Genomic DNA, 22,294 nt, shown 5'->3' with positions numbered 1-22,294 from the left:
GTTTCATTGTTGGTCTTTTTAGATCAATCGGTCGAATGATAGGCCCTATTTCCATTTTACTGTCCGAAAATTGTGTGTCTGTGGGCTGGGCTGAAGGGAACTAGTAGCCTACCAGGGCCTAATTTCCCCTGAAGGATTAAAAAAAAAGGGGGGGGGACAAAATGTGTGTGGTTGTGAGGAAAGGCGTAATAATGTTGGATGTTTCAACATTTCAATTTAGTGCACCCGCGTGGAGACAACTAATTTTTTTTTTTAAGTGCGTATGTAAGGAATAGAAATGATGTCCCTATCGGACTTCTTGAATTCACTTGCAACGTGTGCTTTGGCGGGAGAAGGAAATTTTAATATATAGCCTGTCATTGAATTGTAGGATTGAAAAAAAAAAGTTCCGGCGAAATGAATTAAGGGAGCGAAGCACGAGTAGGCCTAGAGAGTACGAATATCAATAAATGGGTCCCACCCCCAAAAACAATTATAGGCCTATAAGCTACACCATCCAGATCTCTATAAGGCTAGCAGGGCTGCTGTGTGCGTGTGTGTGTTTTAATTGACATCTTTGGCCAAACAATATTTGAGATACGTCCAATTAAACAATGATGAATATCCGATCTGGAAAAAAGCGCATTGAAGACGATTGTAGTCATTCAGAAGTGGAATAGATAAAATTAAACAATATCGAGGAAACATGCAGTCTCTCGGCGAAAGTCCTTAACAAAATAAAGAATATATCAAGGAAATCTGGAATCAATCTGTCCATATATAAAGACCATATCAAGAAAATCTGGAATCAATCTGTCCAATTCTGATACGCGACTTTAAATATAAAAGACGCGCCAAGATAGTAATTTAGTTATTAAAATCTTTACATAAAAAAAATAATTCTCTTGACAATGAAACCGCTACAATTTAACACATAAAGGCCCAAACAATACATCACGACTCTGCAGCGCTTTGGTGCAATCCAGTTCATTGGATCAAAAATTATCGCATCTATTGGCCTATAGTCTATGGATAGTTCCATGGATAGGCTAGATGAAAACCAAAGTGGCATAAGGATTTCATAATCGAAGTCGAGTTATCTATTTCTAAAACTTATAATAGGACTGCTCCTGAGCCTAACAATATCTCAGCAACTACTGTGTGAAAGAAACGTAGCCTACAGCCTCGAGTGAACTATTATCTTCATTTTTTAACAAGCTAATATCAGAGCCACCAATAGTGAATAACGCTAAAAAAAAAAATTAACGGAATTATCCCCCATCCACCAAAGAAAAAAATCTAAATCAACCGTCAAACTACCGCCTGTCTGTTAATTTATAGGCCTATATTATATACAAACTTCCTTATTAAAAAATAAAATGTAGCCTACACATTTTGTTCTGAACACAAATGTATAGCAGAATAACACCAAGGCAGCATTCAGGAGTCAATGTGCTGAAAAGAAGCTACCCCAAGTAATAATGACAATAAAGGTAATGACTTTGATTTCGAAGATGCATGACGCATAGGACGTAATTATAAGATAAGATTACGGATGAGAGCGGTGTCTCACTTTACTACGCAAACCCAGCAAACGTCCACACGTATTTAAGCTTATTGGGTATATTGTTAAAATTGTTGTGGCGGCGTGGGTAGGGGTCGTCACAATATAACGACATTTGATTCAGCTACATATTGTTATAAACCTGGTGGTAATCGTGTTTTTTTTTTTTTATCCCTTGACACAGATAACACAGGCCATCGCTAGGCAAGCGACCAACCGTTATGAAAGATGTGTGTTGTGAACACTACTTAGGTTATTTACATCTGAAATGGTCCAGGAGGAACGAATGAGGTTCTGTTTGAGAGGGCCCAAGGGGACTCCATAAACAAGGAGCAAAAGTGTCAGAGTAAGTCACTTCACAATGGACCTCATAAAGTCCTCATTCACCAAACGTAAACAAACAACATTTAGCGACATGGTGCTCTATCTTTTCTATATAATTTTTAATGTTTAAATTATGATGGTTGTCACGTGACAGTTTTTTTTTCGTTGTCTTATCAATAAGATCACGTGACTAAATGTTGTTTGTTGACGATTGGTGAATGAGGTCCATTCAAGACAACTCACGATCGAGGAAGCCACTCTATTTAATATCCAGTCAGTGAGTCCAGTGTGAAGTCAGTCTGGAACAGTGGAATCTAATACAAGTCCAGGACGAGGCGAAGCGGCCACTAGTAGAGTTTGATACCGCAGTACAATGTATACGGCAGTACGTTTATCTTCAGGGAAACTTTTGTACAGCCAGTGTAACATGTGTACAGTATTGTCTTTAATTTATCAGACATTAGAGAGTCACGTTATATGGAGCATTGAGTTGGTTGAACTTGGTTTTGTCGTGTTATGCGGTGCAAGAGAGCCTGAACAGAGAGTCGTCACAATATAAAGACATTTGATTCAGCTACATATTGTTATAAACCTGCTGGTAACACAGATGGTCGTATGCTGTGTGTGTTTTTAGCCTACGCAAATCGCCCCAGTCCAGCGCTAGACGAGCGGTCAACCGTGACCAGTGACAGTACACGCCAGTTCGGCAACGACCTGTGTGTAAATATTACGCACGCAAGTCACGGCGATTGTAATCAACCTGAGTGGTCAAGCGACGTTCCATCCGGTTCTGGAAGGCCAGTAGAGACCCTATATAAGAGCAAGTGTGTTTGAGTCAAGACATTTCACGTTACCTCGCAATGTGACCAGTACGAGGCGAAGTCAGAAACAGGACGGTGTGTGAAGTCCGGAGAAAGGCTAGGTTTTGGGACAGTCATTGTAATGTTGTTGCCAATTGTGATGTATTTGAAATTAAATTGCTACTGTTACTTTGGAGCCCTGAGTTGTGAGGTTCTTTAAAGGAACTTTTTGAACAAACGTGCCTAAAAAAAATCGAAAAAATCTTGGAAGACAACGGCCACCCGCTCCATCAGAACTACGCCAGGTCGTCGCGAAGTGGGCGACTGCTGTCAATCAAAACAAGAACGGAGCGGTACAAAAACTCGTTCGTACCTCACTCGGTCAGACTCTATCACCACCACTCATTGATCAGGGAACATGAAATGCACCAAGATACCTGTGTGTAGTCGCTGAATGAACTCTTTATGTTGTCTGTTGTATTTATGTGTATTTTTCTGTTGTGTTGTCTTTATATGAGAAACGAGTCCTTGTAATCACAACAAATTTCCGTAAGGATCAATAAAGCAGTCTTAGTCTTAGAGTTCGTCGTGTCGTGTGGTGCAGTTTGAAGAGAGTCTGGATAGTAGGAGATACGTAACAATATCAGTAGTTAATACCAACGTTAGACTCCACAAAATCGGAAAAAAAAAACAACTTCCGACACCTTGTGTGAACAACTGGAAATAAATTCTCCATGTAAATGATGACAATTAGATCCCCCCCCCCCATACGCTATAACTACAAGAAGAGGCCTAGCTATCTCCACTCTGCTCCAGAGTTCTAAGCCTACTACCACAAGGTTTCAGAATTCTTATAAACTACACACAGAAGATGATAGCGACCTACCAAATCGAATGGATCTCATTCACCAATCGTAAACAAACAACATTTAGCCACGTGGTGCTCTCTCTCTTCTATATAATTTACAATCTCGTGTTTAATTCATGATGGTTGTCACGTGACAGTTTTTTTCCCGTTGTTTTGTCAATAAGATCACGTGACTAAATGTTGTTTGTTTACGATTGGTGAATGAGGTCCATTCTAAATACACCAGAAAGTTGTCATATTTATTGGATGAAAATGAGCAGAAACTATATACCCTGATCCAAAAGGTCAAGAAACTCAAGGTCAAGGTCAATGATCAGAAACTATATACCCTGATCAAAAAGGTCAAGAAACTCAGACATGTTATGTGAATGTGCTATAGCCTGAATAAGTGTGATATAAGTAGGCCTATTTAGAAAAAAAAAAGGTAAATTAGTTAATTAACATTCACTACATTAACACATGGATACGCTTTGGATGTAATTATCTCTTTTGAAGGAATGTCTGCAATTTATAAGATAGATACTTATAAAACATTTCAATGTTAACGTATAACTTCTGCTTTGAAGGAATATCTGTAAATTATAAGACACTTATAAAACATTTCAATATTAACACATGATCGCCTAATTTAAAGCAATATGCCTCTAATTTAGATTGGGTCCCTGAACTGATAAAGTCGAGTTAGGTTTTGAGGGAAAGGTGCATCACCATGGATGTCTGAATCAAAATTATATGATCATAATTCATCATCTAAATCTATTTCTTGATTCTCAAGATCTGTATTTCCTGAAGCCATGTTGCTATGGGGGTAGAAAATTAAGTTTAGATAGCTACATACATTGGTCTAGTTTTTTACATATGAAATTAAGAAGAAATTCCTCTGTTTTATTTTTTTTTGGAAATGAGGAAAAGATTATGTTCGTATAGGAAGTCAAAGGCTTTTAAATATTATTTTTTTTGCCCTTGAAAATCTTGATAAGAATTAAAAAAATAAATTTAATTTTTAAAAAATCTGTAATATACACAGCAGAGAAAAAAAAAAGGATTACTTGTATTTGACATCATGTTTAATTTTTCTAATAATAAACCTTGTCACAATTAGTTTATTTCAAACTGTAAAGACATGGTATTGTATCTAATAATAATAATACCAATGGTATAAAATAATTATATATATATATATATATATATATATATATATATGGAATCATGAAAATACAACCCCAGAGCTTGTTCATTTAAAATGGCGGAGTCATCTTAATAAACAAAGTAAAATAACCAAGAGAAAAGAATTCTTCTATTTAGACTCAACATTTGAACAGTAACACAAAACAATTTACTACTTGGTTTATTTGTGAAACAGATACAGGAATGTCAATGTCACATTTTTTTGAATTGTCATCATTTGAGTTAAATAACAAAAAGAAAAAAAAAAAAAATCAATGTATTCAGTGGTTCTCAATATGCTGGTCGCAAAAGATTTTTTTTGAGAGGGTAAAAAAGGATTTTCCAGTTTGAATATTTGTTCTTGTATGATTCAAGGATTTTTCGTTAGGATTCATTTGTGACAATAGTGACTAGAAATATAAAAAAATAATTTGAAGTAAAAAAGCTCACAAGTGAGCCCATAAAGCAGGCTAAACTATAGTAGAAACTGAAGGTTTCTGGCAGGTTGTATCTTATAAAATCAAGTCTGCCAAGTAATTGGTTTTCCTGGCTGACTGAGGCAGCCCATTCCATGCCCTAATAGTACTAGGGAAGAAGGAGCATTTGTACAAATTTGTCCTAGCGTATAGTGCAAGGAATGTTACTAGACCAAAGTAACCACATGGTTTTGTTTTAAAAATAAGTACAAGTGTTGTTTTGGTTTAAATAAAGGTGTCAATGAAACCAGAACATAAAGAGTTTCTTTATGAAACCTGAAAAAAAAAAGCAAACTTAAAATCTATTAGGTAAATGTACTATAATTTTAGGAATGCAATTAAAAAAAAATTAAATACGGTACGGGTAAATAGAGATGGCGTATATAATATTTGTCTTTTAAAGAACCATTTCTAATGCTGTATTTATTAGCACTACCCTCACATCTATTTGACGTATATAATGTTCCGTCTTTAAAAGAAGCATTTCTAATGTTGTATTTATTAGCACTACCCTCACAAATCACTAATCTGTCTGTTGGTCTACCTTACTTTCATACACATGTACATATACACTACACAAAGGTTGAATCTTTTCAATAATAATAATAAAATGAATAAAAAAAAAATAATTTTCTGGCAATAAGGCCAACATGTTTGTGGACGGAATTCTGTATTTTATCACAGCAAATGCATTTTCGGCAGGCACAGATCTTTAAAGGTATCAACATTTAATGGCAGAACAGAAAGTATTTACTAAATTTTGAATTGCTGGATCATTGCAAATTAAACAATGATGTTGAAAGGATGGAAATTAACTTAAGAAATAGTAAAATCTGACGTGATATAATGAGTTACACTAATGTGTATTTATTTGGACACCAGGTCGAAAAATATTTGACCGAAAAAAAAATGGAAATTAGGCATTGTATTCAAAAGCATTAGAGAAATATAATTCATCAAATTATAGTTAAAAAAATGTGTGTAGGTCAACACGGAAACGAATTTCATAACTGACACCAAACACTGTAGGTGTCAATATTTCAGTGTAGGTTACAAGTTAATTGCTTGTGACACAGAATTAATCTTTGATACTGAGCAGAGCAAACAAAGGAGCAGCACCACCAACAGCTAAAAGTCTTCCCTGGTTAGTGGAGTCAAGGGCTTGCACTGGTCCAGGCATAAGGTAACCACCAATGTGCTGTGAAAAAAAAAATTACCTCATATTTATTTTTACTATTAAGACAGGGACAAAGTTTTTGTGTTGGGAACTTAAAAAAATATAGAATTAAAGAAGAAAAAAAAATGGAGCTACACAATTTTTTTTATTATTATGGTTTTGGCACCATATTGGCTATGTTAATATTATCAGAAAAAAAAAACCCAGTAACAAATTTGCTGAAAAAAAAAAGCACCTCATCGTATACATTTTAGATATTCTTTTAAAATGTTTGTAAAATGTTTTACATAATTCGGATGTTCCTTCAGAGTTTACTTCCTAGTCCAAACCTCCCGCAGGACGACGGGGGATGGGAGCGGGCAGGGTTTGAACCCTCGACAAATCCGAACGACAGTCCAGCGAGCAAACCGCACGACCAGACAATTGTTACATCCTACACAGCTCCATGTGTTGACCTATTTGAATTTAACTAAGCTCAGTTTTCATTATGGAAATGACAATGATTTATGTAATATACAAACCCTGTTTGTAGCCAGCTCAATGACTTCAGCTCTGTTTGTACCACTCCCACCAGCAAAAACGCAAGAACTATTACAATAGAGAGCAGCATAAAGAAAGGCTCCATCTGTGTTGGGAAATTTAATTTCTCTAGTCAATGCCCCAGTAGTGTAGTTAAATTCTTGAAGAGCATGTAGGGCTGTCCACTGTCCAGTTAATATACTGTTATCCTGGCACATAAAAAAAGAAAAACAGCTGAAGATTTTTACAACTATTTTAGTCCTTAATTCATGTAGAATGCCTAATCAGCTAGCATGATGTCTAATAAAATGTAGCTGATAAATCTTTTTTTATTAAGTTTATCTTAGAGTGAAATTGATAAACCTTTTTGTTATTTTGTACTTTGGATTTTGTATCTTCCTTGACTGAATATATTCTCAGCTGCAATGATAGATGTTAGTGAACTCTGTCTGTCCAGAAGTTGAAATACAAAACTTAAATAACTATCTCATTTAGATCTATCCATTGCTTTTCGTCTCCATGCCTTGACTCAAGGCTGTTATAGATCTGCCTCTACATCATCAAGCCATTGTATTTGTGGTCTGCCCTTGAGGCGCCAACCTTTTGTTTTTTTGCCATCATAATATTTTGGCTAATTCAATCTATACTAGTTTAAAACTAGAGACACCGGATGTGTATAACAAGCTAATTGTTTTCTTTATTTTACACATTGAGAATATAACTAGAGCTTCTTTTGTAGTAAATGAGATTCATGTTTGGTCACCCATTCCATGCCTACTAGTTAACGTGTGATACTCTTTATGTTCTGTCTTACAATTATCTATCTACAGTTTAATCTGATAAATTCCATTTTTTTTTCTTGCCATCTTACAGTTTTATCTTACATGATAACCTCTGTCGCGTAGTATAGACAAGTGTCTATTTCTTTCTCCTAACTCTGTTTTTTTTATTTCCTCTACTGGTAGTACGTGTACGGGGCGAGAGTGTCTTGTATTTTTTTTGTTTTGAATTGTTTTGCTACGTCATAAAGTCCGGTGACATCTATCGGTCATTCTTTGTCATGAGGCAGTTCACCCTCTGAGTTTGGTTGTAGCGGACGGTGTGTTGGCCCGTAAAACGTTATTTGTCTGTACCAGTTTCTCAGACTTATTATTCAGTTGGATTTTTCGGACCCCTGTTTAGGGGTGCCAGTGTTGGAGTTGTGGGCGTCGCTTGCCATCTCAGAAATACATATTACAGGTTTTTTCATTGTCATTGTCAAATTGGCGATTATCTGAGGTCTAACCTTACTATTACCGAGGTTGGCAGTGTTGTGACGCCAGTCGGTCAGAGTCTGGTGGACCATAAAGCCAGGGTGACAAGTTAATAGCAGTTCAAAGGTGCTTAAATTAATTATTGAATATCTTTATATATACCTATTATATATATATATATATCTAATATATATATTGTCTATTTATCATCTTCATTGTACATACACATATGTTTCATACAATTAAATTCATTTATTTTTTTTGTTGTTATTTAAACTATTCACCTTGTTGTTTACTGTATGTACGACTGTGTGTGAGTGATGTTCTTGTCAGGTTGAACCCCGGGACCTTAATAGTATACAGCTAGTTACAAACGCAAAAAAATCCTAAACCTGACAACCTCCTTATACCCTTTCTATACAACACATTAGTGCCATTATCACAAACTAACCACTTTATAAACACAGAGGACTAGTGTCTTATAAACCCTCATAATGACATATAAATGATTGTAGTTTATTTATTCCCCTACTCATGAAACATGATTGTGAACAGACGTCATATAGAAACCTGAAGGTATCGCTCTTTATGTCCTAGCGTTAGCACACCAATCTGTATAGTAACAAAACATATCACAATGTATACAAACATACCATAATGTCTATAGCATCACCACAAATGTGAGGTCCTGTAATATTTCTCTTCACGCCATCATTGTCTCGGATGTCCCAAATCTATCAACACAAATTACAATTATTCAAACAAATTTGCACATAAAAAGTTACTGGCAAAAATTTTCTGAAAAAAAAAAATAAAAAAAAAAAATGCTGAAACAAATCTATGTCTAAATGTTCTGTTTCTTTTCTAATTTTTGACTAAGGTAAACTAGTTCTTTAATTAAAAAAAAGGTTTAGTCAATAAAATGAATGGGAAATGGTTTTGCCAAACAGTTCTTCAAGACTAGCACACATTTTTATCAGAGCTGTCTCAAATAAATAAAAACAATTTAACTTATTCAAATCTTTTATTAAAAATTGATATGTAATACACAAACTTTGACTGCTAACCTTTAGGAGCTAGTTAAACTGTTTGTGGGCTAGTAACATTTCAGTAAAATTTTCCTAATATGCAATAATTATTTTTCTAAAAATAGTAAGGTTAAAAAAATATAATTCAGTTTCTTTCAAGAAATATATTTATTCTCATTTTTAGACCTTAAAAGGAACTGAAGTTAATGTACATTTATTAAAAGTCCTAACTAAAAAAGCAACTACAAACCCTAAGAAATAAAACAAAAAATCCTTATTATAAAACTAAAAAAAAAAAAAAACAGTTTAGGACTACATACTATTTTTATGGCCTCTTTCAGTTGGGAAGTGACTATGGATGAGATGAAAAGCTATGGTCAGAACTATGTTGCCAGAACATCAGTTCCCCCCCCCCCTTTTTTCCACGCAGTTGTTGTGTCTAAAAGGAACAGCAGGTGACTATACAGTTTGGGATCAGCGGTATAGCAGGTTCTGCCAGGGTATAGCTACAAACTGCCTAAGGGTCACCAGCTCCTGATTTTGCCTCAGAGTTGACAACTGAGGCTTTTTCCATTTCTGGGTATAGGGTTAGGGGTTAGATAAATGGTTGAGACAGATCCTTCATGTAATGTCAGTGAATGTATCCAACAAATAAAGTCTTGGTCCTTAACAGGCCTGTTGGGTGCTTTTTGATAAATTTTTTTAAAAAGTCAAATTTTGTGTAAGCAGACAGGACACTAGAGTTTATTAATAAAGCTTGTAAAAATCTATTTAGAACAAAAAAAAACAACAACTAATATACTATTTATTCTTGGACCAATACTTAAATATGTATCATCTGTTTTGGATCCCTCACTTCCAGAAAACATACCATTATTTATGATTTATTAAAATAATACTGTCTATTTTTCTTCCAATATCTTAAAATAGAACTTACTTTAATATGATTGTCCCAGCCACCAGTAACAAAAATATATTGATTGTTGGGATGAAACTTGATAGAAAAGACTCTCATTCTGTTGCCAACTTTATCTTTATCTAAAACAAAGCTTCTGTTGCTGTGACCTTCAAACACCTTCACCAACTGAAACAATATTATTTTCATAGAAGCTTTTGCATAAGCAATACATAGATACTCTGTCAAAGCTCTTCTGTTTAAGAAAACAGAGCACACTGACCATATTATAGCATGAGAGATGCACTATCAAAGAAATTCTCAGCACCAGAATACTAAGACATAGTTCTTAATATAATGGATATAAATGTAAAAATGTAAAGAAGTCAACAAGCTATTAACAATTAACTTTTTTTTTTTCAGGTCTCTCTAAATCATGTCTAGTTTCTAAACACTATAAATGAGCTAAGGTCAATATTTTTTTAAAGGAGAAAATTTTGATCCAGGAAATTAATTTAACCTTGCATCACATAAATTGCTAAAACATATCAAATGCAGTGATATTATAAATCTCTTAGATACACATAATTCTCTACCTCTACACAAATATGGCTTTAGGAAATTCAGGTCATGCTGAATACAACTAAAAAGAAAATATTTTAAAGGCTTAGGTAATAATAAACAAAGAAATATTGTAGTTCACTAGGATAAGTTCATCAGCTTTGCCTACTTAACATTTTAAGAGCAAAAAAATAAATTATAAATGGTTCTAAATCCACATTTATAACTGTTGACTAAACATTTCTTAAGAATAATACTAATAGTAAATTTGTTAAATCTAGATGCACTTGAGGATATACTATTAAAAAGAAAGTTATCAATAATAAAACACAATACCAGAAACATAATGAACTAAAACAGATTTCTTGTTACCCATAACATAAAATGTATGAAATTTTTTTTTAATAGTTAGAATAACACAGTAATATGCACAGGACATAATAATTTTAATTTTTGAAGAGACCTCTGTAAATTATACATATAAAAAAAGAAGAAAGTAAAATAGTTGCCAAAATCTCAAATTTAGTGCTACATCCCAAATGTAGTTAGCTACAATCCAGATGTACTTGTCTAGAAACCAGTTATATTTTAAACATAAATAAGGCTGAAATTGAAACTGCTAAAACTCAAATGCAACTTTTTTTTTGTTGCACATCTATTTTACCTTATTGGTTTTTGTCTCATACACTCTTATAGCCAAGTCCTTTCCTCCAGTCACAAAGTTGTAGCCATCCAAACTGAAGTCTAAAGAATTGATTTCATTTCCTACTTCTAAGCAAAGAAAAACGATTTTGTAAAATTAAGTATGATACTCATTTTGTTTTTGTTTGTGTCACAAAAAAAAAGGTAGATACTGAACATATTCTGACTATTGTTCTACAATGTAATTTCCATCACTTCATTAAACTATTTAATACATGCATATTAAACATGATGCAATTTGCATGCAGCTATTCAGCAAATATTGAGTTGTTTTTTAAACTTACAACTGACACATTTATTGTGTGCAATTCACAAATTAAGTTGTCTATTTAACCTTAATAACAGGTTATTATTTGTATACTTGTATGCAGGTGGCAGTCCACATCTGAGGGTCTGACAGGTGGCAGTCCACATCTGAGAGTATGACAGGTGGCAGTCCACATCTAAGGGTCTGACACTGGGTCCAGACATAGGATTTGCCACATCTACATCACACACTCCTATGTGTTAAAGGGAGCCCCCACTGTACGAGTACTGTGACTCTTAGCTCACTGCTGAACATATCTTCCTTGATTGCCCCAGATACCAGGATAGTAGAGGGAAATATTTTAGAACAGACAATCTCAAAACACAGATTATGTCGACCCTGAACAAATACTGGCTTTCATCTGGGAGGTGGGGCTGACTACTAAAATTTGAGTTAAGGTCGGGCAAAGTACTTATAAATATAAACATATTTACAACAGATTGTTTTATAGATGACTAAAATTTGTTACTATTTGAGCTGTTAGTGAACCTTATTTTTAATACCTCAGTGGTGTAACTTTTAACACACACTTGACCTAGATAGGAGAAGTAACCCTTGAGGGATTATGAGCATGACATGGCCTGAATTGTGCGGATGTGCCAAATATCCCAAACTAAAACTAAACTAAAAACTACTCTTGTATTTGAATAAAATGCATTCATTTTAGATTTTAAGAAAACATTATAGGTGCTTAACAGTGGAAGGACAAAACCATTTCTTTCAACAGCCTGATTTAGCATACATTCAGGTAACTAAATCAACTGGCACACATTCATAGCCACCAAATCAATAGTATACATTAAAAGCTACATCACTTTATGCACATTCTTAGTTATCAGATATCATATCAGTACACAAACATAGTCATCACAACATCTAGTACACATAGTCATCCCATCACCTATGCACATCATCTAGTGCCCATATATAGTCATCATATTATCTAGTACACATACATAGTTATCACATCACCTAGTGCACATTAAAAGCAACATCATCTATTAAGCATTCACAGTCCATACATCATCTAGTCTGGTATGTCAGAACATTAAAAAGTAATTTGAAAAGTGAAAGTAACATATTAATGTGATTAAAAAAAGATTTTAGTTCTAAGTTCTTAATTATTTTCTTTTATCTTTTTGTTTAAAATATAATGAGCTAATTAACCCATCAGCTCCTTCTGCAGTTGGAAATGTTTTACTGTTTTTTGTCCTAAACCGTTGTAGAACGTTTCTAAAATACCCTATTCAATATACTTGCTTTAAACTTTTTAAAAAGAAGATTTCTTATAGTCTCGTTGCAAGCATAACTACAAGTCATTTTGGAGATTACCGATTCTATTTTTAATCAAATCAGGGTGATTTTTATAGCCTAAATAATTTTTCAAACGTACAGGCCCATAGCCCCAGCGTATAAGCCCCCACATGGGAAAATGGGTATTTTTTAAACGCTTTTTTATATTCTAATGGTATTTAAAGTATATATATTTTTTAAACTAGATATACAGTTCTATTTTTTTAAGTTGTTTGTTTGTTTACATGTATTAGATCTTAAATTTGATTATTTTTTCAAAATAAATATTCTTTAGGATTTTTAAAATTCAGGGTTATCCCTCTTTGCTTAGGGCCTGGGAAAGGTTTTTCCTAACCGGAAATAGGAGCTATTGGGTTAAATAACCATTTTAAAATATAGGTAGTGTAACCCTAACCTTCAATGGTCTGCAGCAGTTCTCCAGTTGTAATATTGAAAATATAAATATGACCCTCTGTAGTAGCAGCATACAAAATGTTGGGGTCCTTTGGATGAAACCTCACCACCATCACAGCATAGCCACCTTGTCGACAAGATCTTAATTCTTGAATCATATTTCCAGAACTCATTTCATAGATCTACACAAAGGTAAAGAAACAAATAATTATACATTAAATACTGTTTAATCTCAGACAAAGATTAAGTAATAATTTTTTTACATGTATATCATTAGGTCGAACCTGTATTCCACCTGCCCCATAGGCCACTGCCAACATTTCCCCAGAATAGTTAAATTGTAGACTAAAGACACCATTATAGGTTTTGTGCAGTTTGAATTCTTTGACTATTTCAACAGATTTCCCTGGTCCCAGTGGCACTTGATCTATAGATGACAATAAATGGACATGTTAATTAGGAATAAAATGAATTCATGGGTTTTCATTAAGAATTCTCTGAATGCATGACTAGATTGACACATGAAATGCATAGGACGCAATTAACTTCTTTTTTTAAGTAACTCCTGTAACCTATAAGATGAGAATACAATAATAAAACACATGTACACATAACACACATTACTTACTAATTCCTTGGCTAGCAAGTAGTTCAGCCTCAAGTACTCTCCTGGCCATTCAATTGCCTCTTACAAAATGCACACACTAACTACAATGAAAATATCTGAGAAAAAAAAAAAGTTAAAATATATATCTCAAAGTATCCAGGTAGAGAAATATTTTAATAGGCAATGGTAATTACAGACAGTAGACACTTGTCGGCCTAATTCTTAGTAAATTTGTTATCTTTAACGTAAATGTACTACAATTCTGCTACTATGCTCTTGCGCACGCTCCATTGGTTTCCCACGAAAGCAAGAATCAATTACAAGGCACCACACTTTGTAATCAGTGTATATATAACAATGAGATGCCCCTGTACCTTAACAAACTAATTACTCCATATGTGCCTCAGAGAGCCCTGCGCTCAATGGATTCAACGCTTTTAGTGGTGCCACGTTTCTCCCTCAAAAGCTACGGTCTGCAGGCTTTTTCAGTGCACGAACCAAAAGTTTGGAACTCACTCCCCATTGATCTCAGACAGACAACATGCTACACCACTTTTAAGAAGAACATTAAGACCTATCTGTTTAAAACTGTTTTAGATTAATTGTCATTTTAGCTGTCATGTTTGTGTTTGTAATGTACGCCTTGAGCCTACATTTTGTTTGTTAACACCGCTTTATAAATAAAATTATTATTATTTTATAGGTTATAATAATTGAATTTCATATTCATATTAGTATGATTGTCACAGATTACACTGATATCAACCTCAACCTAGTCTATTGCTGAGATTGATATTAGATAGGTAGGAAGGACATCACCCCTTACATTAACCTCTTACATCTGGCTAGACCCTGGACTAAAAATATTCAAATTTGCATTTTTTTGTGTTTGCATTAAAAGAGAATCTTTAACAAAGTTCTTGCCATTTATTTCACTCTGCCATATAATGCCTTATTATAGAGGGACAAGTTACAGTTCAATTTAAAACCTTTTTAAAGATACAATTTATATTTAGTGACCCAAAAACAAGCTATATTAGCAACATGTTTGTTGCTTTCTTGTCCAAAACAGAGACTCTACTTACACACAATGGAAAAACTGCAACACATAACTTATTGCAAATAATTTATTATTATTAAGACCAAAAACTAATGAGGCTTTTAGAGTTCAAAGATTAATGACTGCAGTATTTCATGTGGCTATGCAGGGGGAACTACTGCACTCTTCATGAACAAATCATTCAAATATTTCTAGATCTATTTAAGCATTTTCTGAAGTGGTGATTTGAAGAGGAAAAGATCTAGAATAGCAGAAAACAATTATTGATCAACTAAGTACTGTACTCAAAAAAGGTGTGACATTAGTTTATATATAATATATATGCACTAAGCTAAGCATGTGGAGTTGTGTTACAAATACAAATTGCCTCTGTAGCAATTAAAATGTTGAGTGGGAAAGAGTATGAGATCATCAATCATTGTTTCTAAATTATTCTCACAACAGAGGCATTTTTTGCTGCGCACAGAGTTTGAAGTAATTAAACTGCCTAACCACCTTGGTGTGACATAAGCTACAAACAGAAAATGAAGATGTGGAGTGTCAGAAAGGTGACAATGACTTATTGTGTTAAAAAAAAAATACTTTATTTATGGATTATAGAAATTGTTTCTGTTTTTTCACAAGTTAGACCATGTAGTGAAGCTATAAAAATTCAAATGTAAAAATGACTGCCAGCTGGCTTAATTTGATCAAGAATGGCACTTTATGAATACATTTACTAGCTCACACAAATCAGTGAGTACTCACACAAAAACGTAATTATCTAGATTAGTAGATAATTATTAACTAGTACCAGTACTACTAGTCTAGTAGTAGATATAATTATTTAATAGTGAAGTCTAGTAGTAAAGTATTTGATAATAATAAATAATAATAATTATAGTCATTTCCGTCTAACAAACACGTAAAGCTCTGCAGCTGCTATTTTTAGGCTTGAATTTTTACAGTTCCATAAAGGTTAGCCCTAGGAAAAAAACTGCAAACATCTATAAACTCGTCATCCATTTGTCTATAAAAATAGATATGTTGTTTTGTTACGCTACGCATAGTTACAATAAAATATGATGTCGAAGAGGGTCAGGTCAATGTGTCCCAAAGCTAACATTAACGAAGACCATTCTCCGCTTTGTAACTTAGTGAACACTCTCGGTGGGCTAACGAACAACTAATAGTTATTGTATTTAAAAATTTTTATTATCTTTAATTTTCTTATTTTATATTAATTTCTTTTTACATTAGCTAAAGACAGACAGGTCAGTGTTACTTTTTTCACTCTCAATCGCCACAACAAGGTTAGACACAATTTTTACCTATACTGTGTACTGTAGCCTTCCTAGGTCTAGTTGACCTAAATAAATAAAAAAATTGCGTGACCCCGCTTGTCTCGCCCGCTCACTCTGCTCAGTTACTGGCCTAATTTGGTACCTGATCGATCAATAATTATCCCTCCCTCTACGTTTTTTTTTTTTCAAATATAGAGCATTAGTGATGAGTGGCAAAATAGTAATAAAATAGTGTAAAAAAAATGTAGATCTAGCGCTGCCTCATAAGTCTATAATAGTTCAATGTTCATTAAAATAGAGTTCGTTAATGTCATTGATAGAAATAAACGAATATTAGTGAACACCCCCCTATTTACACAAAGGTTATGACAATTATGTGTTTTAGGGCTTATTTAGAAGAATTTTAGATAAGTCTTATTTAGCTGGTATGTAAATTTTATAAAAAAAATCTCCTTCACCCAAGACCTACCCTCCTTCTGTCCTACAAGAAAAAAAATGGCATCTTCTTACCAGTGTTCTTTGAACCCATATAAAACCCTTGTTTTTCAGAGTAAACGAAACTAAATATGTGTCTGAACTATAAAGAAATGGAGTAATAAGTAATAACAAAAATAATAGACTAGTTTTGTCATAACTATAAAAATAAAGACTCTTTTTAACAAAGAATGTGGGGTGTTCACTAATATCAGAAAACATTGGGTGTTTGTTAGACGGAAATGACTATAGATTAAGATCTAGAATAATCTAGAATCTAGATAGATCTTTAATTCTTATTATAGATTAGTAAAGTATAGAGGCATAAATCTAGACTCTATATAGACTCTAGTAGTTGGCATTGGCATAGCATAGCCATAAGTTATAAATCATAAGACTCTAGGTCTAATTAAATGTAGATTGTACATCTAGATTCTAGATTGACTAGATTTCACTAGATCTAAGTCTAAGTAATATTATTTGAAATTTTAAATATTTATTTCTAAGTATGTCAGTATCACTCAGTTACTCAGTCAGTATGTGTCTAGAATCAGAATGTAGATTATTGTAGATTTTGGATTAGATTCTAACAACACTAGTAACTAAGTAAGAAAAGTAAGTGACTAGTTAGTACTAGACCATCATCTAGTAGTAGTACTAGTAGTGTAGTAGCAGTGAGTAATGGATACAAATTTATTTCAAATTACAAATACTTCAAATAGATTCAATGATCAAAATTACATCAATTACAATTAGACCTCTAAAATACTTATACTACATTCTACAACTAGATCTACATACATGACTGTTGATGACTACGTAGTACGTGTATGCACTGTATTTTTAATTTTACTATTTTATTAATTATTATCATTTATTATAATTAATAAATTATCTTATGTCAAATTTGAATTTGAAATGATTATGGATGATGATCTTTCTTAGAATAGATAGATTCTTACTAAATGAATGATAGATGATTAGATCTAAGTCTTATAAGTAGTCTAGATCTAGATTTAACTGCGCAGGATATTTAGAATCTAGCTTTACTGTTGTTCTTCTATAAATCTGGATCTATTCATAGACTCATCCATATAAACAAACACGATTAGTCATGTTTTAACACTGGATTAAATCTAGATTTTCTTAATAGAGTGTAGTACACAGTCTAAAGTAGATCAACTTTTTAAATTTTCTTTACGCAAGCGCATCTCCATCAAAAGGAAGTCAGTAACAAAATATGACAGAATTTTTGTGTTGAAACGCACTATCTCGCAAAATTGTGACTGATCTAAAGGTTTTGATTTCATAACTTTTAATTAAAGGTTGCGCTTCCCTCACTATAGCATAGACGATCTAATCGTTCTAAATTATTTACTAGACTAATTCAGTCTTTGTAGAATAGATCTACTGAGGCTAATTTAGTAATTATTAAAAAAAATATCTATATTAAGATGATATGATATTCAGTAGTAGGACTAGGTCAGTAGAAATACTCTTAAGTGAAATTGTTATTATTAAAAAGTTTAACCTTTCGTCTTGCATAGAAGACTACTTACACTAACTTAGTGGTAGTCTTAGTAGGGCATTTATCATTTGTATCTGGACTAGATCTAGATATGTGTATTAGATCTAGTTTCTTGATCTAGCTAGATTTATAACTATTAATAATTTATACTTACAGATTATAATTAAATAATATTAAAAAATTATTAAAAAAATTAAAGTTAAAGATCTAGCTAGAGTAGATCCACACAGTTACAGTACAGACAGTTCACACACACTTGTCACACAGACTTTTTAATTTCTAGTGTTAGACTGTCACTACTGTCAGTCTAACACTACTAACAGTGAACAGTCTAAGTGTCTTGCAGCTGCTCAAAAATAATTTAATATAAATATAAATAAAAAATGAGTAGACAACTCAACTAGCCTAGTACTTAGTACTATTATTAGTATTAATTATATCAAGTTTATTATTATTATGCCTGAAGTTCATTATATATATACTTTATAAGTTTATTAACTGATTTGAAGTGTTTATCAGTGAGTCTTAGTATACATTTTATTTTATCATAAGATAAGGTTCACTGTCATTTCATCCCTGGTCATTTCATCTTTGGTCAGTTCATCCCTGGTCACTTGATCCCCAGTCATATCATCCCCTAGTCATTTCATTCTCTTGATCCAAGAAATAATAATTGTAAAAGTATGATAATAAGAATATTTTATTTAATTTTATTTACATAACAAAAAGTTTGACACATTAAATACTAATATTATTTAATTTTCTTTAAAAGTATAAACATTTAATATATACAGATATAGCAGCTAATGTAAAAATTGTTTTTTTGCATGTCTGAATCAATAAGATAGACAGTATGTAGGTTTAGAATGAAAAAGTGTTCTACGAGATGAAAGGGGACCTTTACTTTTACTTACTTTTTAGTTTATATATATATCATATTTAATTTATTCTATTTCCTAATCTTAAGAGATGTTGCATCACTGGTTAAAGTGGCATTCACTTTGGTGGTAGAAGAGCCAGCCATTTTTCATTTGGCATGCTTTTCTTCTAGGGCAGATGCCAATGCTTTTTTGCTGTCCATAGCTTCCTTGTTCACCATCTCTCTCCATTGCTTTAAGGTCCAGTTGGATAACATCCACTTAATCTGAGGTGGGGATAACTAATTTTTTTGAGGCAGTTACAAGTTGACCATAAAGGATGACTTTGGGGATAAAATTGTCCTCCATCCAGCAGACATGACCAAAGTAGCACAGGTGACATTGTCTGAGAATTGTAAAGATGCTGGGAAGACCTGTTCTAGCAAGTATCTCATGATTGCTCACTCTCTTTTGCCATGTAATTTTCAAGATCCTTCAGAGGCAGCACAAGTGAAATGAATTTATTTGAAGATCCTGATTTGCATTGGTAGTCCATGACTCACTGCCTTATAGTAGCGTGCTCAAAACACATACCTTGTAGATACCCATTTTGGTCATTGTATTGAGTCTAGCAAAGGTTATCGCAACCTTCCCGTTACTAAGCATTTTTTAAATCTCTTCTTCTAGGAACAGGTCACCAGGTAGCAGAATTCATGTATGGCTTCTAGTTTGTTATAGATATAAATGTCTGTTATTATTAACAATGGATGCGCTGTGGCTGAGTGATAAAGCACTTGGCTTCCTAATTGGGGATCCCGGTTTTGAATCCTGGTGAAGACTGGGATTTTTAATTTGGGGATCTTTAGGGCACCTCTGAGTCCACCCAGCTCTAATATGTACCTGACATTAGTTATGGAAAAGTAGAGGCAGTTGGTTGTTATGCTGGCCACATAACACCCTCATTAACGTAGGCCACAGAAACAGATGACCTTTACATCATCTGCCTTATAGATCAAAGGTCTGAAAGGGGAACTTTACTTTACTTTTTAAAATTATTGACAATAGCTTTTTCAAGATATTTAAATATCAGTATTATAATGATGAGTTTTAAAAATGAAATTTCACTTGTGCATCACTTGATTAATAAGAGTAATAATTATTTATTTGAATTTACAGTTGAAAGATGTAAAAGTATTTTGAATCTCAGCACATTGAATGGAGTGAAGTCTTCATAACGGACATTATTTACTCAGGAAAAGCTGTGGAAATGTTGGTTTGAAATGTAGGCCACCTTGACTTGATATCTTTTGAAGAGAGTATCATATGAAATAAATTTTGACAGTTATACTGAATGTCGGAACATTTACAGTGACATTAAATCAAAACTCATTTAAAATGAGTTCTTATAAAAGAGATGTCCGGATCCTGCTTGTTGGAGATGGTTGGTTTCTTTTTATCGGCTTTATACTTTAATTATAGTTAACTTGTACGCAAGTTTCATTCTTTTATTGTTTATTTTCCTCAGGCTAGTTCTTATATTTGAAGTTTACTTTATGTTTCAGAAAAAGTTGGCAAGACATCTTTAATTCTTTCTTTAGTTAGTGAAGAGTTTGCTGAAGAGGTAAATAACTCACTCTACAACGTTTCCTTGAACACTCAATGGGACTATTTTCTTTGTTACAATGTTTATGTCAGACATAACATTAATCTTTTAAAAACATTCTGTTGCATTAGAGTTGAAAAATTAACCTATACATATTTTTTTTTTTTTAAATAGTTTTTTAGGGATAAGTTTGCTTTGAGAATGATTTCTACTGTGACAAAATATGTTTGTTTAGGTCCCAGCAAGGGCTGAAGAAATTACTATCCCAGCTGATGTTACACCTGAACATGTCCCCACATGTATAGTAGACTATTCAGGTATGACATGTTATGCTAGTATTACTTCTTACTGCTATATTTTTACTTCAACATATTCAGTATTTAGTATACCATGAAATGGTCTTGCATTGTGTTAAGAACTGTCTTTAGTCCAAAAAGACACAATGAATTTTTGTGTGTGCTGAAATTCTGTATTGCCAAATCAGTTAAAAATCAATTCTCAATTTGAGTGTTACTTTAACCATGTGATGTTAGGCTTATCTTTGATTTACATAGCTTCTTATTGAACCTTGGGGTGTGATGATTAGCTATCTTTATTATTTTAAGCTTGAAATCTTTTTGAAACAAATGCATTAAGTTTTTTTTTTCACTCTCTTTTTGTGTATTTTCTATTCTTGGTCTTAGTAGATCAAAGCATTAGCATTTTTATGATAACAGTCCTGAATGCTATAATTTTAAAAAAGTTTTTTTTTTTTTTACACAGAATAAAAGTTTATAAATACTTGTGCAGATTCATAGAAATTCTATTATCCCCTTCTTGTAATGTTTACAAAGTGAAGAATTATATGTATTTATAAACAGACTTAATTGGGAGCTTTTACAAACATTGCCTTTTACCCTAAGCAAATTAAAACTATAGCATGTTTAACTAACAATGTTTTCACAGCCCAAGATCAAGAGGAGATAGTTCTTCAAGAAGAACTGCGTAAGGCCAGTGTGATCTGTATAGTTTATTCTGTTGTGGATGAAGATTCTATTCAAAGGGTGAGATTGTTGTTGTCTTATTGATGAACTTCTTGGGCAGTGCCAGTAACATTTCTCTCTATATTTCTAAGTGCTAGCGTGTAGTCTCAAATTTTATTCTATGTATTTCACAGTTGACTAGCTACTGGCTGCCTTACTTAAGATATACTTTAGGAGATGATCACAGAACTCCAGTGATTTTAGTAGGAAACAAAGTTGATCTAACAGATATACAGACACTAGAGGTTAGTGATATAAACTATTCTTTACTGAAAAGAATCAATTTAAATAAAAAAAAAAAAGGATTTTCCTACATAAAAAACATGTTTTCAATAGTTCCCAATGATATACTTTCCCTAGATAAAATAATTGATTAAATGTTATATATTATAGCCAACAATGCTTTCTTAACTGGATAAAGTAATTGATTCTTTTTCTATCTCCAGAGTATTCTTCCAATAATGAACGACTTTGGAGAAGTTGAAACTTGTGTGGAGGTAAATTTATATTTTCTTGTATAACGTCCACTTATA

At 33.0% G+C, this 22,294-nt stretch overlaps 2 protein-coding genes across 8 annotated transcripts in view; one reads left to right on the top strand and one right to left on the bottom strand.

The window, feature by feature from the left end:
- Window positions 1-4,867: 4,867 nt before the first annotated feature.
- On the bottom strand, window positions 4,868-17,956 carry LOC106064303 (U5 small nuclear ribonucleoprotein 40 kDa protein-like). Of its 4 annotated transcripts, none has more exons than XM_056021988.1 (9): window positions 17,714-17,956; window positions 13,956-14,050; window positions 13,612-13,754; window positions 13,329-13,509; window positions 11,276-11,382; window positions 10,093-10,239; window positions 8,781-8,861; window positions 6,877-7,083; window positions 4,868-6,376 (listed from the first exon to the last, which is right to left on the bottom strand). In XM_056021988.1, exons 2-9 carry the CDS (start codon window positions 14,002-14,004, stop codon window positions 6,257-6,259), a joined length of 1,035 nt encoding a protein of 344 aa, XP_055877963.1. In that variant the 5' UTR covers window positions 14,005-14,050; window positions 17,714-17,956; the 3' UTR covers window positions 4,868-6,256. The 4 variants fall into 4 exon arrangements, with proteins under 4 accessions (XP_055877963.1, XP_055877964.1, XP_055877965.1 ...); XM_056021989.1 differs by having other exon boundaries at window positions 13,956-14,035; XM_056021990.1 differs by having other exon boundaries at window positions 17,802-17,953.
- LOC106064306 (mitochondrial Rho GTPase 1-A-like) overlaps window positions 17,955-22,294 on the top strand; it is a 19,094-nt gene continuing 14,754 nt past the window's right edge. For 2 of the 4 annotated variants that reach the window (XM_056021984.1, XM_056021981.1), the window contains exons 1-7: window positions 18,083-18,233; window positions 20,313-20,577; window positions 20,699-20,757; window positions 20,975-21,056; window positions 21,685-21,782; window positions 21,896-22,006; window positions 22,208-22,258. In XM_056021984.1, the coding sequence (XP_055877959.1) occupies window positions 20,532-20,577; window positions 20,699-20,757; window positions 20,975-21,056; window positions 21,685-21,782; window positions 21,896-22,006; window positions 22,208-22,258 (447 nt within the window). In that variant the 5' untranslated portion in view covers window positions 18,083-18,233; window positions 20,313-20,531. The other 2 variants (XM_056021982.1, XM_056021983.1) reach the window with 2 other exon arrangements.

This window comes from Biomphalaria glabrata, chromosome 2 (genome assembly GCF_947242115.1).
Source record: "Biomphalaria glabrata chromosome 2, xgBioGlab47.1, whole genome shotgun sequence".
NCBI lineage: Eukaryota > Metazoa > Mollusca > Gastropoda > Planorbidae > Biomphalaria > Biomphalaria glabrata.
The sequence above is the reverse complement of the archived record's forward strand: the minus strand, read 5'-3'. Positions and strand labels throughout refer to the sequence as shown.

Bases quoted from the DNA above. Each gene is read 5' to 3' on its own strand.
- LOC106064303 (XM_056021988.1), bottom strand. From the start codon at position 14,004: ATGGCCAGGAGAGTACTTGAGGCTGAACTACTTGCTAGCCAAGGAATT. The intron at 13,755-13,955 runs GTAAGTAATGTG...TGTCATCTATAG, and splicing joins ACTTGCTAGCCAAGGAATTA to ATCAAGTGCCACTGGGACCA. The intron at 10,240-11,275 runs GTAAAATAGATG...ATATTGTTTCAG, and splicing joins ATGAGACAAAAACCAATAAG to TTGGTGAAGGTGTTTGAAGG.